This window comes from Mastigoproctus giganteus, chromosome 5, assembly GCF_048544385.1.
Source record: "Mastigoproctus giganteus isolate SK-2022 chromosome 5, ASM4854438v1, whole genome shotgun sequence".
Taxonomy (NCBI): domain Eukaryota; kingdom Metazoa; phylum Arthropoda; class Arachnida; order Uropygi; family Thelyphonidae; genus Mastigoproctus; species Mastigoproctus giganteus.
The window spans coordinates 51915863-51936846 of record NC_143579.1 but is presented as its reverse complement, the minus strand read 5'-3'; the positions used below and the strand labels follow the sequence as shown (position 1 = coordinate 51936846).

At 36.8% G+C, this 20984-nt stretch overlaps 1 protein-coding gene across 1 annotated transcript in view; it reads left to right on the top strand.

The window, feature by feature from the left end:
- LOC150085389 (F-box only protein 42-like) overlaps positions 1-20984 on the top strand; it is a 160203-nt gene that overhangs the window by 97991 nt on the left and 41228 nt on the right. The window contains exon 6 of the mRNA XM_090373195.1: positions 19108-19164. Coding sequence (XP_090229321.1) covers positions 19108-19164 — 57 coding nt within the window. The remainder of the gene's footprint in view (positions 1-19107; positions 19165-20984) is intronic.

Below are 20984 nucleotides of genomic sequence, written 5' to 3'. Positions count from 1 at the left end.
AGTATGATTAAATACAAGAAGTATGTTAATGAAAATGTGTTAATGTAAATGTATAGGAAATGCTATCCCCTGGACAAGGGCCGGTATAGCTTTTCTAAGACATAACAACCCTTGTATGTCCAGGGGGATAGCTATATACATATTTACAGCCTCCTTCAATGTCAATTTTCACCATGTGTCTCTAGGTTTTATACTGTATTTATATTTAAATGAAGGGATATAAACGTTATGTGTTTAAAATACTTTAGGCATGATTATTCTGTTGTTGGGAGTTTGATACAAGTGATAAATTACCATTAATTAGATTGTCTGATTTTGGGGATTGGATTTGGTCCCCCCCCAAATAAATCCGGGAATCAAAATTGGGAAGTCATTATCTTAGTTTTGATGATGGACACTGGTTTTTAGACAACAAGGTAAAGGTGGGCTACATTTATTGATGTTATAGTTCTAAACTGGTTCAGTGTATTTTCAATAAGTGTATTGGGATTGGTGTAGGTTGAGGTTTTTTGCAAGTATGGCCGCTTTAATATGGTGTCTGCTGTAATTGGCAGGTATATTATTCTTGATGAGAATATCTATAAGTTTTTTTATTGCTTCCGTCATGTTATTTAGATTATTGCAGATGTGTATTAACCTGTTTGTCTGATTTCTAATAGTGTTGCCATGGATATGCTTAGCCAAATTGCTCTCCCAGTTGATAAGCTTTATAGCTGGGAATCTAAAATGGTCTCTCTTATCATAATGTCGAGTGTAGACATTCTTTGGTGATGGTGATTTCGCTGTCGAGATAGTAAGCTTGTAGGTTGCTATCTGGGTTGGTGCGTTCTATGGTTAAATCTGCAGGATAAATTTCCTGGGCTATATTGTCGAAATTGATAACCAGGACATCATCAATGTATCTGTAGAATATAATTTCTTCTTTGATATTGTTTTCGAAATAATGCAGGTAAAGGTTGGCTATGTAGCCACTCCCCCTACTCTGTACGTAAATGCTGTCTCCCATAAGTACGTAATTATTTTTGACATTAAGATTAATAAGGTCGTGCCAATACTGTTTATTACATCCTATTAATTTCAATACAATCACCTAAAAATTAAAAATTAAAATCGGGAAAAACTGGAATGGGGGCAACAGAAACGGGTATGTATGAGACATTCTTTTAGTCTGGCTATCGGTCTGCTCAAAGCCCCTGAAGAAGTAGCAGACCGATAACCAAGTGAGAGAATGTTATTTACAATTTTCATTGTTTATTATCATTTTTATTTCCATTTTCATTAATATAACTTTATGTAGGCCTTCCAGGCTAAAGCTAGTTTACTTTTACTAACTTGTTAGTTTGGTCCTTATACACCTAATTCCCTACAGATAGGTACCATTAAATAAAATTGACTAATATATATATATATACACACACACACACACACACACACACACACACACACACACACACACACACACACACACACACACATTCGATTCCGGTTAATTGGGACACATCGAGACTAGTGCATTTTGGCCTGATTAAGCGGCTGCCCCAATTATCCGAAGTTCCACGTAAAAAAAGTTAAGAATACGATGGACCCCTGCTTTACAATTGGTTCACTGTATGATGTGTAGTAAGCACCGGTCATTGTGATCACGTTTGTGAATTGAATTTTAATTCTATTAAACAACGATTCTAATTAGCGAAAATAAGAGGAATATTATCCACAGCTATAAAAGTAAAGATATATTAAGCACAAATTTATCCTTTGTTACCTTACCAATTAAAAAATTAAATGATACATGAAAATCGGAAGAATATACGTGATAATCGGAATAATTAATACGTACTGTAATGTGTACATACTAACTAGTTGACATTTCTGTTCACTGACATTTGTGGGTGGGGATTAAAATTTAAAACAGTAAAATGATAAGGAATCAATGACAAAGAACACAGCATACACAAATTGCAAGTAACATGATACGCACAAGTGAGAACGGAGTAACAATTTTACGAAGCTTTAAAAATAGGAATGAAGAGAAGATTCTGAAATTTAATTTTTTTATATCATTGAAGATTCCATGGAAATGTAAACACATTTCACCACAATAACCCACAGAATTCCAGTTGTTGGTATTATCGCAAATTCAATAAGATCGAGTTTACTATTCGTTTATGATAGATTGAACTAACAGAAAAGCCCAATAAACAAGTGACTGCTAATTGCTTTTATTTTTTTATGGTCGTGACCTCCACAAATCTGACCGAACCACATGGTACGGTCGGAGAAAATCGTAGGGTAATCTCCAGTGCTGCGGTCCCTGCCCCGATTAAACGGCATGTTGTCCCAATTAAGCGAAACCTTGACTATTTTCTCGATTGGGTTCTGTTTTTTAAGATTTGCCCCAAATAAATGACTGCCCCGATTAACCGGTGGCCCAAATAACTGGAATCCACTGTGTGTGTATATGTGTGTGTGTGTGTATATATATATATATATATATACACATATATAAAGTAAAAAAAAAAAGTGAGCGAACTAGAGAGGGATAGAAAGTAACAAAAAAAAAAGTATAATAAATAAATAATTACAAAAATAAGGATACACGGCATACACAAATTGCAAGTAACACGATACGCACAAGTGAGAACAGAGTAACAATTTTATGAAGCTTTAAAAATAGGAATGAAGAGAAGATTCTGAAATTTAATTTTTTTATATCATTGAAGGAATGTTGCCACACAACTTCCAAAACCGGCCTCTCATCAGGCATCAACAGCCATCAGGATTGCAAGCAATATAACAATGTGTCTTCATTTCTGATATAAACCACAAGCCAAAGGATAAAAAACATAAATGAAAATGAGAATAAAATTTTACTGTTATCGAAATAAATGAAAAGAATTTTTGTGAGCAAAATAAAAATTTTTTACAAGGATTAAAAAGGAAGTATTTTGAAAATGGCTTGTCAGCATTACAGTTTAAACTACGAAGACAAGTAATTGAAAACTGGAATCAACAACAGAAATTTCTAAAACAATTCCAGTTTTAACTTCTCATCTTTATAGGGTCAACTGTAAAGTTTACAAGCCAGTTTCAATATATACCCCCTTTTTAATCTTGTAAAAAAAAATTTATTTTGCTTATAAAAATTTTACTTTTATTTATGTGTATGTTTTGTACTCTTTGGCTTCTGGTTTATGTCAGAAATGAAGATATGTGTTGCTCTATTGCTTGCAGTCCTGGCCGTTGACATCTGACAAGAGGATGGTTTTGTAAGTTGTGTGGCACTTTCCTTCACTTTATTGTCCATTGCTCTGCATAGGTTTAGCATTTGCTCCCTTTGACTGCACTAGACTAAATCCTCATTTTTCATTTTTCTGCCTTGTTACCACTTTCTTGTTATTCTATTCAATACAACTATATATACATATTTCTTTTTTTCTTTTCTTTTTTTTTTTTTTTTCAATTTCATTTTTTCATATTTCATTTTGTGTGTGTGTGTGTGTGTGTGTGTGTGTGTGTGTGTGTGTACAAAGATTTATTTAATTCGATAGATAAATTAAGCTAAGCTATATATACGATCTAGTTCGATAGATAGATAAAGCTTAAAATGGAGGTGAATAACTGCAACCTACAAAGGACCCTATCAGTCTCTATATAAAGCGAAGTCAAACAAAATCCAAATCATAATAATTCCATATTTATAAAATACAAAATCTAAAATACCAAATTTTAACAGTTATTATTGAATTAGGCTTACATCGAAAGGCACGTCATCATGGGGCTAGTACCTCTCAATATATGCCATCAATAACAACATAAACTATCTGTTTCTGCTAGTTATATGCCAGCCTAACCATATTATGATATACTAAATATAGTATAAATAATAGGCATTAAGTTGATATAAGGTCATATTATAAGTTATCTGAAATTACGTTATATGAAAAATAACTGCAGACTGGCAAAAATAACTGCTAGCCCTACAGATAGCCAAAAACTTAAATATTATTAAAATACACACAAGTGTTTCTGTTTCTTAAGCAAAATGCACAGGTGAAAAGCAAAGCAAAGGCATAGACCAAAAACTAGGTGAAAGGAATAGGCTACAAGGATAGAAATAGCACCTCAATCTCCCTCTAATTGCTCTAATAGATTTTGAGGGTATAAGATATTAGTTAGATAGTATATAGATAAAAGCAAAGGCAAATACAGCAAACTACTTCAGAAAATTAAAGCCCCATCCCTTAGCAGGGTTCCTGGTAATCCATTGTGTAAAGAAGCATGTACAAATATAATTAAAATTTAATGCATTATATTTAGAATTAAGGTTAAAATTAAAAGACATAATAATTGAAATTGCCTGTATCAAAATTAGCTACATAAACCAGAAATTAATTCTAAATATCAATACAAAATATAAAATAAAAATAAGAAATTTTTTAGTGACAAATGGGCCTGGAGTACTGGGGTCCATAGTTTAATAAATAGATATTTACAGTATACCCAGTATAAAATAAAATATAAGTACAAATTCAGTAGCTTTCGGAACTCGTGTCCCTTTATCAACTGACAAATTTGAATACATTACAAGCAAAGTGTGGCACGTTACTCATTCGTCATTGTTGTAGCACGGACGTGTGCTGCCTTGCGCCAGTGATCATCCATCAATAAAACGGTTGTCTCCAGGATTGGATGTATACGCATGCCTTTCTGGCGATTTAATGCCTTAGGGTTGTTTATTATGTTTAGTGACTCTAGCCATAGGCGGTGGCGAAAGTGTCGCGCGTGGTCCACTATCTCAAAGTCGCGCTTGGGGTCAAGATCGTGGTTGGCAGCCCAAAAATGTTCTGCAAGCGCGGACTGGTCAGTTTCGGCAAGCCGGATTGCTCTGTCGTGTTCCGTGAGGCGATTCTGGAGACGTCTCGATGTCTCACCTACGTAGCAACTGTTACAGGCCCTACAGGTGATACGGTACCACTACATTGCTGCGTAAGACAGGTGTGACAGGGGTCTTCACACTGGAGACAAGTGAACGTAGGTTCCTACCTGGTAATTGCACACATTTGATGTTGTAACTTCTCAGGATCTTCGAGATACGTCCTGACACTCCTGGATAGTACGGAATGTAGGCGGATGATATGCCGACTTGCTTCGGAGGTCTTGGGTTGGAAGTAAGTTCTTGTGCCTGTAACAAGCATCTGTTTAGTACATGGGATGGATAACCGCATCTGGTTAGGTCCGCCTTCACACGGGAGATCTCGTTACGTCTAATTGTGTCGGTGCTGGAATGGCTCCAGGCCCTGGAGAACAGGGTGCGGGCAGTGCTGTTGAGATGGCTTGGAGCGTGGCCGGACCCGTAGTTGGTGAATTGACCGCACCACATGGGTTTGCGGTATACTGAGGTCTCTAGATGTGGGCCTACGCGATGCACTAGCACGTCCAGAAACGGGAGCGAACCGTCCACCTCTGATTCTACGGTAAACTTGATGAAATTGGATAGAGAGTTGAGGTATTCTAGTAGTACCGTTTCAGAACCACGTGGTATTATGGTAAAAAATATCGTCGACATATCTACTAATAATAGGTGTAATAGGTGTAGGTGGGTTCTGGTGTATCTGCTTCTCCAGATCTTCCATGGCGATGTTAGCTACTACGGAACTGACAGGGGCACCCATAGCAGTGCCATGTACTTGTTTGTAGAGTGAGTCTTTCAAAGGTGAAGATGCTGCTAGAGAGGCATAGGTTGAGGGCGGTACAGATGTCATCAGTGGATAGTGACGTCCTGGATTGGAGGCTTAAGTCGCTCTCAAGGAGCCTTCTGGCGCAGTGCACGGCCTGTTGGACGGGAATCGAGGTGAATAAAGAAACCACGTCAAATGATGCCATGACAGAGTTATCAGGGATTGAAATGTCCTTAATGGTGTTAATGAATTCACTGCTGTTTTTAACGGTGTGAGATGTATTACCTATAAGAGGCGAGAGGAGGCTCGCGATGTGTTTGGACAGTTCATACGTTGGGGCACTGCAGCAAGACACTATAGGTCTGAGAGGAATACCCGGTTTATGGATCTTTGGTAATCCGTAGAATTGCGGTAGTTGGCAGCCAGTAGCACGCAGAAGATGGTGAGTCGCGGTCGGGATCTTCTTATCTTTAAGCCATGCGTGGACAAGTTTATTAACATTTGCTTCCAGACGTTTCAAGACTTTAACGGGAGGATCAGGTAGAGGTTCATATACGTTAGGATCGAGTAATAGGGCCAAGGCTTTCTCTCGGTAGGCTGATCGGTCCAGCACAACAGTCCGGCGCCCTTTATCCGCAGGAAGTACAACGATGGAGTTGTCTTTTCTTATAGATGACAGGGTGGCACGTTGGCGGTGGTTGAGGTTTGAGCACGTTTTTTCGAGTGTTGCGGAGGACTGCGGCAGTCTTGAATCGGATCTCGTTGGCAGTTTCTTCGGGAAGGTTGGTAATACCGGCTTCTATACCCATAGCGAGCTGTGTGATGGGAGGTTTCGATGGTATAACGGCGAATTTCATACCGTTTGATAAAACACTCAGCTGCTCGTTGGACAGTTGTTTGTTACTTAGATTCAAGATGAAAGAAGTCGTGTCGTCTGAACGAAGTGTTCGTCTTTAAGGAGTTAGTTTCTATGCTCAAGTTTATGAACTTGCGCTGTTGGCGTAAACGGTAGGTATCCGAGGTCTGACTAGCCCGATGGCAGATGGTATGTATAAGGTTTGTAAATACAATAGGCGAGACCTTACCTTGTAGATGTTGTAACAGTCTGGACTTGTTGTAGTCAGCGTTCCTGATTTCACGGTGGAGATGGGATATCCATAAATTTAATGTGCGTAGGCTGAAGTTAAAGCAGGCACGATCCATATGAGAGTTGTGGAATGGGGCTTTGTATCGGAACCCTTTAGGTATAATTCGATTGCTTTTGCATCTGTGTGCGAAGCGTAAATGTTGCCTGTAGCGAGCTATTGAGAGGAAGCACTTTTGCAACTGTGCACAATCGTTGTAGGTATTATGGCCATAAAGTGATCGAATAGTGACAAAGGGGCCTGGAGTACTGGGGCCCATAGTTTAATAAATAGATATTTACAGTATACCCAGTATAAAATAAAATATAAGTACAAATTCAGTAGCTTTCGGAACTCGTGTCCCTTTATCAACTGACAAATTTGAATACATTACAAGCAAAGTGTGGCACGTTACTCATTCGTCATTGTTGTAGCACGGACGTGTGCTGCCTTGCGCCAGTGATCATCCATCAATAAAACGGTTGTCTCCAGGATTGGATGTATACGCATGCCTTTCTGGCGATTTAATGCCTTAGGGTTGTTTATTATGTTTAGTGACTCTAGCCATAGGCGGTGGCGAAAGTGTCGCGCGTGGTCCACTATCTCAAAGTCGCGCTTGGGGTCAAGATCGTGGTTGGCAGCCCAAAAATGTTCCCCAGTACTCCAGGCCCATTTGTCACTATTCGATCACTTTATGGCCATAATACCTACAACGATTGTGCGCAGTTGCAAAAGTGCTTCCTCTCAATAGCTCGCTACAGGCAACATTTACGCTTCGCACACAGATGCAAAAGCAATCGAATTATACCTAAAGGGTTCCGATACAAAGCCCCGTTCCACAACTCTCATATGGATCGTGCCTGCTTTAACTTCAGCCTACGCACATTAAATTTATGGATATCCCATCTCCACCGTGAAATCAGGAACGCTGACTACAACAAGTCCAGACTGTTACAACATCTACAAGGTAAGGTCTCGCCTATTGTATTTACAAACCTTATACATACCATCTGCCATCGGGCTAGTCAGACCTCGGATACCTACCGTTTACGCCAACAGCGCAAGTTCATAAACTTGAGCATAGAAACTAACTCCTTAAAGACGAACACTCGTTCAGACGACACGACTTCTTTCGTCTTGAATCTAAGTAACAAACAACTGTCCAACGAGCAGCTGAGTGTTTTATCAAACGGTATGAAATTCGCCGTTATACCATCGAAACCTCCCATCACACAGCTCGCTATGGGTATAGAAGCCAGTATTACCAACCTTCCCGAAGAAACTGCCAACGAGATCCGATTCAAGACTGCCGCAGTCCTCCGCAACACTCGAAAAACGTGCTCAAACCTCAACCACCGCCAACGTGCCGCCCTGTCATCTATAAGAAAAGACAACTCCATCGTTGTACTTCCTGCGGATAAAGGGCGCCGGACTGTTGTGCTGGACCGATCAGCCTACCGAGAGAAAGCCTTGGCCCTATTACTCGATCCTAACGTATATGAACCTCTACCTGATCCTCCCATTAAAGTCTTGAAACGTCTGGAAGCAAATGTTAATAAACTTGTCCACGCATGGCTTAAAGATAAGAAGATCCCGACCGCGACTCACCATCTTCTGCGTGCTACTGGCTGCCAACTACCGCAATTCTACGGATTACCAAAGAGCCATAAACCGGGTATTCCTCTCAGACCTATAGTGTCTTGCTGCAGTGCCCCAACGTATGAACTGTCCAAACACATCGCGAGCCTCCTCTCGCCTCTTATAGGTAATACATCTCACACCGTTAAAAACAGCAGTGAATTCATTAACACCATTAAGGACATTTCAATCCCTGATAACTCTGTCATGGCATCATTTGACGTGGTTTCTTTATTCACCTCGATTCCCGTCCAACAGGCCGTGCACTGCGCCAGAAGGCTCCTTGAGAGCGACTTAAGCCTCCAATCCAGGACGTCACTATCCACTGATGACATCTGTACCGCCCTCAACCTATGCCTCTCTAGCAGCATCTTCACCTTTGAAGACTCACTCTACAAACAAGTACATGGCACTGCTATGGGTGCCCCTGTCAGTTCCGTAGTAGCTAACATCGCCATGGAAGATCTGGAGAAGCAGATACACCAGAACCCACCTACACCTATTACACCTATTATTAGTAGATATGTCGACGATATTTTTACCATAATACCACGTGGTTCTGAAACGGTACTACTAGAATACCTCAACTCTCTATCCAATTTCATCAAGTTTACCGTAGAATCAGAGGTGGACGGTTCGCTCCCGTTTCTGGACGTGCTAGTGCATCGCGTAGGCCCACATCTAGAGACCTCAGTATACCGCAAACCCATGTGGTGCGGTCAATTCACCAACTACGGGTCCGGCCACGCTCCAAGCCATCTCAACAGCACTGCCCGCACCCTGTTCTCCAGGGCCTGGAGCCATTCCAGCACCGACACAATTAGACGTAACGAGATCTCCCGTGTGAAGGCGGACCTAACCAGATGCGGTTATCCATCCCATGTACTAAACAGATGCTTGTTACAGGCACAAGAACTTACTTCCAACCCAAGACCTCCGAAGCAAGTCGGCATATCATCCGCCTACATTCCGTACTATCCAGGAGTGTCAGGACGTATCTCGAAGATCCTGAGAAGTTACAACATCAAATGTGTGCAATTACCAGGTAGGAACCTACGTTCACTTGTCTCCAGTGTGAAGACCCCTGTCACACCTGTCTTACGCAGCAATGTAGTGTACCGTATCACCTGTAGGGCCTGTAACAGTTGCTGCGTAGGTGAGACATCGAGACGTCTCCAGAATCGCCTCACGGAACACGACAGAGCAATCCGGCTTGCCGAAACTGACCAGTCCGTGCTTGCAGAACATTTTTGGGCTGCCAACCACGATCTTGACCCCAAGCGCGACTTTGAGATAGTGGACCACGCGCGACACTTTCGCCACCGCCTATGGCTAGAGTCACTAAACATAATAAACAACCCTAAGGCATTAAATCGCCAGAAAGGCATGCGTATACATCCAATCCTGGAGACAACCGTTTTATTGATGGATGATCACTGGCGCAAGGCAGCACACGTCCGTGCTACAACAATGACGAATGAGTAACGTGCCACACTTTGCTTGTAATGTATTCAAATTTGTCAGTTGATAAAGGGACACGAGTTCCGAAAGCTACTGAATTTGTACTTATATTTTATTTTATACTGGGTATACTGTAAATATCTATTTATTAAAGAAATTTTTTATTATTTTTTACTATGGGTACAACTTTTTCAGAGTGTAAGACACAGATCAACAGTTCTGTGGGAAGTGCCTAATATGTACTTATATACATAAGCTAAAAGGAAGATATCTCAATAGTATTTCCCCAACTTTCTAACCACAGTATGAGGGCTAATATTTTCATGCCATAAATTCATAGCAATAAAAACAGCTCTACATAGATGCTTAAATATAAATTTAAGAGGGAAACCATTTCTTCTAAGCTTATTAATAAATTCTTTAAGTGAAACTAAAATATTTTCGAGACTATTGCATATTCTAATTAATCTTAATTGTTGCGATAAAATTATATTACTATGAATTCTATGGGAGATGTTTGAATGCCAATGCGTGAGGTTAACTGTCTCAAATTTAAAATCTCTAAGTTTGTCATATACTTTCGTTACTACCTTCTCATTAGTAATTTCCATATCTATATCTAGAAATGTGGCTACGAACATACTCTGTTTATTTGTACACTCAAGCTCCAATTCCATAGGATAAAAAAATTGCCATTTCCTGTAAAAAATTAGGCTCATTAATTAGTGATAAGGTCATCAATATATCTATAAAGTATTGTACTTTTATTAAATTTACTTTTGTAGTGATGTAAATACAGATTAGCTATGATACACGAACTACATTCTCCCATAGCTATACCCGTATGCTGTCTATATACTTTACTACTGTTGATGATATAGCAATTAAATAAATATAAGTCTATTAAATTGTCCCAGTAATACTTATCACAAGATATAACCCTATATGTATTATAATATTCACTGATTTTTAAATTTTTAAAGTCATACTTACCTATATGTCTAATATCTGTTGAATTCGTATTCAGGTAATCCAATACTATACTATTATTTAAAATAATCTTAGAATCAGCCACATTTTCCAATACAATTTTTAAGAAAAGATTCTAGCTTTTTATGTGGTATTTTTACATAACTATCTTTGCAAGAAGTTATAAACTTAGGTTTATACGTGCATTGGATCCCAAAATTTCATAGGTCCCCTGTCACGTCTAAACGTGACAGGGGACCTATGAAATTTTGGGGTCCAATGCACATATGGAAATTTAGTGTTAGAGTAGTTAACTTTTAACCTTTTATTCATAGCAACCAGTCACTTGCTGATAATATTACTGTTTGTTAAGCTCTTTAGCTAAAGTAGCAGTATAAAACTTTTTACAAATAATACCATAGTTGTTGGCTGCCTTATCAATGGTAGTGATAATAAATCTAGATTGTATATCTGATAACTGCTGTTTAATTAACTTTAAATCAAAAATCATAGCCTTATCACACCATTTGAACTTACAATAAATCTGCTTAACCGATGCCTCGTATGTAAGGCAAATCCACATATGGAAAGTCTCTACAGGTATACTATATTTATATGCCAGTTTTAGACCAAATTGTATCAGATCAATATGAATTTGCTTACAAATTTGTTTAACACTAGTCCTAAAACAAGGCCTAAATTTAAAACCATAAGATAACAATTTCCTTAGTTCTACCTGTTGGATAATTTTCAGGTCTCCTGTAATGATATGCTTATGGTGTCTCTAACAGAGTCTCTCCACTTGCTGTCTCTTAGACGTACTGTTTCTGCTGCATTCCTTTTCTACAGATACTTCCATGGGCACTGTTCTGAATTGGCTTCTATAATTCCCGCTCTCTCTTTCAAAACAGTCTGAACACGTGCTGCCACCAGTCAACATCCATTTACTGTCTAACTTCAAACTCACAGAACCAACTTTTCATCTTCCTCGTTTATTCATTCAACGGCTGTTTTCTGGAACAACCTTCCTTCGTTTGTATTTCCTGAAAATTATAGTCTACAGAAGTTCAAGTCTAATGTCAACAAATATCTTCTTTCGTCTTCTCAACCTCCAACTCAAGCATGGTACTAAGTACTATAGGTTCTAATACCTCCTCGTGTTTGGGGTTTTCATATAAAAAAATATATATCAACATAAGATTGATATTCTGGTAAATGGCAGAAGCAAAGGGCATTGTTATCTACACTATTAAGCTTTATAGCTTCCTGTTTATAATTACAGACTGTTAGACGAATAGGCTTAACATAGCTGAATCTAGATCTAATTTTTGAACTACTTAATGGCAATGCATAGTTAGTGGTTTAGGATCTGCTCTAATTTAATGTTGTCTAAAACACTATTCAAAAATTTAAAACTTATGAATTCCTTTGTAACTGCTTTAATATTTCCCAGTTTAAACTTAAATATATCAAACAATAAATGTTGCAGGTGTGAATTGATAAAGTTGTAATCTTTGCATAAATTCAGCAAGGCCTTCAACCTGCTAAGTTTCATGCCAGAAACCATGTCACGAATAATCTTGATGTTGATGATAGGTTGATCCCATGACTTTAACAAATCCGAAAAGTTACCTGCTTTATCAACCCTATGTCTCTTAGACGTACTGTTTGTACCACCATGCAAACTCTTTTTCCTGTAATGTCTAATAAAAGTAGTTTTGACCAATTGGAACATATTATATATACATTGGTCCTGTTTAATGCTGGCGAAGTCCATTAAATGTATTGTTCCGTCCATATGGATAAAGTGATTTTTGCTTTAGAATGTTAGGTTTTCTAAACCCAACCTATTATGTTCTTAAAAATGTTCTTAAAACTGTGAACTTGAATGTGCTGTAATTCAATATCTTTTGTTTTTGAAAGACCTGATATGAGATCTGTGAAATTGATTCTCAAATGCAACAGCCCATCTGTTTGTCCTACATATTTGGCATCACATTCTCCACATTTGATTATATAAACAACCCCACTGGCATGGCAAAAAGTAGAGTAGGAAAGATATTCACTTCTGTAGCTAACTGTGACGGGTTCATAACTGGACATGTTAGACAATGTTCTTTTCCACAGCTTCTAAATTTAAAATCATTATTATTACCATTTTTATGATTACACATTTCTGGCTGTACCTGCTTATTACTATGCATTTTAATGTTACAATCTGCAGTACTAGGAGACACTAAATCTGATGCCTTATTTGAACTTAAAGCATCTAATGCTACTTGGCCAGTTAAGTCACTAATCGGTTCACCCAGAACCCCAGTGGAAACCATGGTATAGTTTAGCCTACGCGACCGACGTCACGCATTTGCATAAAACATCTCTCGTAGAAATCATAGTAATATAATTTTTTTCACAAGGATTAAGATTAATTAGAATATGCAATAGTCCCAAATATTTTAGTTTCACTTAAAGAATTTATTAATAAGCTTAGAAGAAATGGTTTCCCTCTTAAATTTATATTTAAACATCTATGTAGAGCTGTTTTTATTGCTATGAAAATATTAGCCCTCATATTGTGGTTAGAAAGTTGGGGAAATACTAATGAGATGTCTTCCTTTTAGCTTATGTATATAAGTACATATTAGGCACTTTCCATAGAACTGTTGATCTGTGTCTTACACTCTGAAAAAGTTGTACCCATAGTTGTTCTATGGGAAGGAATTAATTTTTATTTTATATTGATATTTAGAATTAATTTGTGGTTTGTTTCTTTTTCACCATTGGTTTCTGTTGCTTATGTTTCATTTCACATCTGGTTTATGTACCTCCCCCCCCACGGCATTTGATTTTGTTCAGAGGTCACTGTTGTCCACAACGTTTTTAATTGGAGGATACGTGATCCATAATCTAATTTGACAGTAGAGGAAGCTTTGAAAATTCCTTTAACTTCTTGCAGCAGCTTGGGTCTATCCATTTTTTGTAAGCTCTGATGCATTGGTAAAGATTGCTTTGTTCTTTAAGATGGTCTTGCAGTGCTTGATGCAGGCAATTTCAGTTATTATGTCTTTTAATTTTAACCTTAATTCTAAATATAATGCCTTAAATTTTAATTATATTTATACATGCTTCTTTACACAACAAATGACCAGGAACCCTGCTTGACTGGGCTTTACACCCCGGTAATTTTCCGATAGTTTGCTGTAATTTTCCGAAGTAGTTTGTGGTCTATGCCTTTGCTTTGCTTTCACCTGTGCATTTTGCTTAAGAAACAGAAACACTTGTGTGTATATATTTTAATAATGTTTGTTTTTGGCTATCTGTAGGGCTAGCAGTTATTTTTGCCAGTCTGCAGTTATTTTTCATATAACGTAATTTCAGATAACTTATAATAATATGACCTTATATCAACTCAAATAATGCTACTTTGCTTAATCTAATTTAAACTTAATGTTATTATTTATACTATATTTAGTATATCATAATATGGTTAGGCTGGCATATAACTAGCAGAAACAGATAGCTTATGTTGTTATTGATGGCGTATATTGAGAGATGCTAACCCCATGCCTTTCGATGTAAGCCTAATTCAATAATAACTGTTAAAATTTTGTATTTTGGTATATTAGATTTTGTATTTTGTAAATATGGAATTATTGATTTGGATTTTGACTTCGCTATAAATAGAGACTGACAGGGTCCTTTGTAGGTTGTTGTTATTTACCTCCATTTTAAGCTATATTTATTGAATTAAATAAATCTTTGTATTTTCTCGGGCAAATGTAATGTTTAATCATATCTGATGGCATTAATCTGTCCTGACCAGTATTTTTATCGGTTTTTAAATAAGTGAATGTATTTTTTATCTTAATATATATACAGTATATATATATATTTAATAGAATAACAAGAAAGTCTGAACAATGAACAAGAAGGCAGAAAAATGGGGAAGTAATCTAGTGCAGCAAATGCTAACTGTATGCAGAACATGGACATTAAGTAAGAGGGGAGAAAAAAGGAGGGAGATAGTGATAAAAGAGGGAGAGAAGGTAACAAAAAAAAAATATCTGTAATCAGAGATAAATAATTATAAAATTAACAAAATAAGGATGTTGCCACACAACTTACAAAACAGGCCTCTCGTCCGGTGTCAATAGCTAGGATTGAGAATAAAATTTTGTTATTGATTAAGAAATATTGTTCAGGATCTAGGCCTAAATGGAAGGCAGATGAACTAATGAGACTTGTGGCAGAGAAGAAAAAATGCATGGGATGCATATAAATTATCAGGTGACATATAAGCTAGTCTGTAATCAAGTCGCAAAGGAGGGCAAGTGAAGGCAGAATTCGAGAAATCTTTGGCAAAGGATGCTAAGAAAAACAACAAGGACTTCTTTACTTATATACACTCTAGAGCAGGGGTGGCCAACTTAATTTGTGATGCGATCTACTTCTTTTCTTCAAAATGTGCCATGATCTACCATCTCAAGAATTTCATTGCACATGGTTAAAAAAGTTAATCAACACATTGAAAAATGTTGTTTATAAATTTTAAAATTTAATACAATTCAGAATTCTTATTTTAAATTCATACGTGTTTAAATTTTTAATTTATGTGAAGTTTGTGTGTTCATGTCATTTGCCAAGCTTACAAAATTGGGGATATGCTGTGATAAGGCCCACCATAAAGAGTGTTCTGTATGCGAGTCTGTAAGAGTAGAGCGATTCTTCGTCTTTGTTTCAAATACGAAAAGGCCAATTCACATAGATATGTGGAACCAAAACAAGAATTTAAAAGTTCACTGCATTTTTTTTTCATATTTGGGTACTTTTCTCGGCAAACATATTTCCAAAAGTCTTTTTCTGATGAGCTGGCTTTTAGGAAGATATCGTTTCGCAATGTAATAATTTCATTTTCAAGTAATATTTTCTCCGTGTGAAAAATCTCAGCGTTTTTTTTTCCTTCTGCAATTTGTTTCATATCTAAGTCTACATTAAATGTATAAGAAATATATTGAACAATGTCTTCAATTGTTTTAAAATCATCCACAACTTTCTCAATTTCAGAAACAATTTCTCACTATTACATTCAAAAACAGGATATTTTTGCAGATGATCTTGCATATTTGCACAATGATCGAATTCTTTTTCTTTGAGATCCTTAGTCATTGCCAAAAATTGATATTTATATGCATAAATCTACTATTTATATGCATAAATCTATGAGCATGCAATCGTTCACTCACATTTTTACTCATTTTTTTCAATGCGTTGCATCATATTATTCAAGATAATTGCAGATCTTGAAGAGCACTTTTAATTTCATTTTTGCTCTTAAAATTTTCAAAAACAGAATCTGTTATTTCTAAAAAATGCATCTTTGATGATTTGACCATCAGAAAATGGTTTGCATTTTTTTGCAAGAAGATGACTCACTTTAAATGATGCTACAGTTACTGCTTTAGATTGTAAATTAGGTGTCACGAAGAAATTTTGTTGTGCGAATAATCTGGATTTAAGTTCTTTTAATTTATTTTTTCTAAGGTCGCTATTAGGCAGAAAATCTGATTGGTATTTACCATGGAGTGCATTGAAGTGCCTTTCTAAATTTACTTTTTTTGGGTATAGCCATGGAAGCTTTGCAAATCAAACAACATTTTTCTTTTATCATTACAAAAAAGTATTCTAGTTCCCACTCGATGAAAATGATACGTTTTACTCTTTTTGGGGTATTCATTTTAAATCAAATCAAATTAATGTATAAGTACTGTCCAGTTATTAATATTAAGTAAGCTAAATAAAAATTCCACGCATACACCATGCTCTCCACAATGAACTGCGTGAATTTTCACTAGACAAGCCTGCTGCGTGGCGAGAGTAGTCACGTGGTTCAACGGATTGGTGATAATCTTATGCAGTGGGGCCCTTAATAATAATAATAAAACATTTAGATTTTGACTAATCTGTTTATTATTATTATTATTATTATTAGTCATATGGTGCAAGTAAGCCTGAGGCTTCTGCTGCACCAGACAAAAAAGAAAAACTTTCTGAATTACCCTGAGAGAGAAAAAGAGTCAGAAGTAGAAGGGAATCACCAAGAAAGAGAAGAATGATGATATCCAGCTCAGGATCCTGGGTGTGCCGAGCCCATACTCATAGATGTGAGCCGCTGGGGATCTTTTTTTATATATATTTAAAATTTGTCGTGATCAACTGAAATTAAAGCCGTGATTGACTTGTTGGCCACCCCTGCTCTAGAGGGAAGGGGATGAATCAGATTGGTCCACTTGATATCGATGTTTCGACTGTTGATGATCCTGCTCAGATAGCTGATAATCTGAATGGATATTTTCCATCTACATTTGCACGTGAAGAGTTATTAAGGGAGGAAAATGCCAGATGTTTATCAAACTGTAACAGGGTGCTTAATGATTTTGTAATAACTGAGAGCAAAGTGGAAGAGAAATTGTTGAAGATAAACATAAGAAAGACACCTGGGGTGGATGGGATCTATCCAGTTATATTAAAGGAGGTGGCAAAGGAAGTAAGCAAACCCTTAGCCATAATTATGAGAGCATCCTTGGACTCAGGGGAAGTCGCCATAGACTGGAGATGTGCAAATGTATCCCCAATTCACAAAGGGGGATCTAAGGGTGACACAAGTAATTACAGAACAGTTAGTTTAGCTTCTGTTCCGAGGAAAATAATGGAGTCACTTGTTAAAGATACATTGCGGGATCATATAGACAAGATTGCAGTAATAATTCAGACACAGCATGAATTTGTTAATCACTAATATGATTGGATACTATGATGTGGTTCAGAGGAACTGGATGCCAAAAATAGTTTTGATGTCAGGAAAATACTTTGGTGTCAAAAATACTTGGATTTCAGGAAAGCTTTAGACACTTGCAAGACTACTGTACAAATTGGAGCAGTGTGGTATTAAGGATAAGTTGCTGCAATGGATAAAAGGGTGGTTGAGTGGAAGAAGACAGAGTAGTAATCATTGGATGCTGCTTTTTGTGGACTAATCTTATTAATGGAGTCCCCAAGGGTTCGGTGTTGGGCCCACTGTTGTTTTGTATATTTATCAATGATATCGATGAAGGTATATCAGGCTTAATGCCAAAGTTTGCAGATGATACATAGGTTGGCAGGGTTCTTAAAGACAGTAATGACAGTGTGCTACTGCAACAGGATCTAAAAAATTTTCTAAAAATCTAGAAAATTTTTTTTTAGCAGATGGGCTGAGAAGTGGCAACCGAAGTTTAACATTGACAAATACAAAGTACTCCATATGGGTAGAAGTAACCGCAGAGAAATGTACCAACTGTGTAGTACTACACTTAGGGTGGTAGAAAATGAAAAAGATCTGGGAGTAATTGTGCAGTCAGATATGAAGTTTTCTGAGCAATGCAGACAGACTGCCAGAGCGGGTTGTGGGGTATTGTCAATAATAAACAGGAATTTTGCTAGTAGGGAAAAGGAGGTGATTATCCCTTTGTATAATGCAATGGTTAGGCCACGTCTTGAGTACTGCATACAGTTCCGGAGGCCTCATTTTAGGAAGAATGTAGAGTTGCTTGAACGTGTACAGAGAAGGGCAACAAGATTGGTGAGGGGAATGAAGGGGTCCTCTTACCAAGGAAGGCTTAAGTTCTGCCAATTGCAGTGGCTGGAGACTAGGCACCTACGAGGCGATCTGATTGAGATGTATAAGGCCTTGAATGGGTTGAGCACGCTGAATTCTGATGGTATTCTTCCGCTTGCTCAGATTATGAACTGAGGAGTCATAAATTCAAATTGAGGAAAGAGAGTTGCAGAATAGATGTGCGGGAATTTGCCTTTAGCCAGTGGATAGTTGATTGTTGGAACAGACATCCATCTTTTGTTGTGGAAGTTGATAGCTTAAATAAATTCAAGGAGAAATTGGACGTACTTTTAGAGGGAATGGATGTATTAAATTGGGGTTTTTTTTTTTTTTTTGGCTGATGCTATATAAGCTCATGTGCTTGCTTCCTTGCATCACCTGTCATTTATTACTATAAATGAAAATTAAAATAAAATTTTTGTAAACAAAATAAAAATTTTTCTCTCTCTCTGTGTCTGTGTAAAAAGATTGGTAATAAATCTTGTTTCATTTAGTAATAGAGTTGTTTTTCTTATACTTTACATTCTTTCTTTTAGAGTCTTTGAATAAGAATGTTTCATTGATTTTATACATTATCTTATAGATATCTGTGGATGAGAAACACATGCTGATTATGGGCGGTTGTGGGGGACCAAATATGGTGTGTATTATCTTATTTCAGTTACTTTTATTAAGATATTAGTGTTAAACTTTGTTTGCAGAAGTGCCAAAAACAATGTGCAAATTATATTTACTTTATCAGTAACACCATTAATACCTTGTGTTATTTTCCATGTTATACATAAAATTGTGCATCAGCATTTCTAGATTCATTTATATATATATATATATGCAGGAATGAAATGATGTTAAATTGTAGAAATGTAGAAGCCGTCCTGTAGTTTAAAATACCCGAAGCAATCCAAGAACAAACCGGACCCTAGGCAACAATGGTTAAACATGAATATTAAATTCAATAAAAAATATACATAATTAGCCAACCATGGGAAAAGATACTTTGCAAGGGACTTTGTTGAGGGCTAAACTCCTACAAAATACATAACCCATGGCTGGCAGAGCCATCAGTTTCTGTTGTCTAGGACCAAAAGATGTCAAAAAAGACCATAAGTTAGGTATTAAATAAAATAATATAATAAAATAGAAATTAAGTAGCTTATTAATAGTAATTTTGCAGAAGACAGGCTGGATGACATTTAGCCCGACCGATAGCTGTAACAAAATAACTAAGAACCAAATAATCTGCTAAACATAATAAGCTAAATTAGCTAAAAAAAGGAGAAAGGAGAGAAGGCTAGTTAAAGTAATAGTACCTCAATCCCCCTCGAATTGCTCTAATAGTTCATGAGGTATGAAAAATAAGAATAAGATAGTAAAAAGTGAAGGAAAAGTGTTTATACGATTGTACATGATGGTACCGGGAACGTAGCTTCCCGACCCTATAAGAAAGGGATCCTGGTATAGTAAGATAATATCAGCAAAGAAGAGCCGTTAAAAAATGGTAATTTTTAACGGAAATATATCAAAAAGTGGAATACCGGAATGGCTAATTCCTAATATAAATTCCTAGAGAAAATGTTAAGGTCATGGGGAGTAGGATATACCCATGGTGAAAACACTAAGGTAATACGGCGTTAAATATACATTACCTTACCCTGTTGAAGCGTAAGCTTCAACAGGGTAAGGTCACGTATATTTAACGCCGTATATTTAACCCCTGCAATTCAAGGGGGATTGGGGTACTATTACTTTAACTAGCCTTCTCTCCGTTCTCCTTTTGTTAGCTAATTTAGCTTATGTTTAGCAGATTATTTTGTTTTTAGCATTGCTTATTTATTATTTTGTTATAGCTATCAGTCAGGCTAAATGTCATCCAGCCTGTCTTCTGCAAAATTACTATTAATAAGCTACTTAATTTCTATTTTATTATATTATTTTATTTAATACCTAACTTATGGTCTTTTTCGACATCGATCGGTCCTAGTTATACAGGCAGACGACAACAGAAACTGATGGCTCTGCCAGCCATTGGGTTATGTATTTTGTAGGGGTTCAGCCCTCGACAAAGTCACTTGCAAAGTATCTTTTCCCATGGTTGGCTAATTATGTATATTTTTTATTGAATTTAATATTTATGTTTAACCATTGTTGCCTAGGGTCCAGTTTGTTCTTGGATTGCTTCGGGTATTTTAAACTACAGGACGGCTTCTACATTTTTACAATTTAACATTATTTCATTCTTGAATATATTTAACGATGGATGTAATGTTCTATCTCAGATGGCATTAATCTGATTGGTTAATATAATCTTATAATATCCCAGTTCTATGCTTTAGTAATTATAATATCCCAGTTCTACACTTTAGTAATTTGATTCTATATACAGGATGATTCACTACCAGTGCGACAAACTTGCAGGAGGTGTAGGGGGCACAAAGACGAATCAGAATCACATAGCATTGC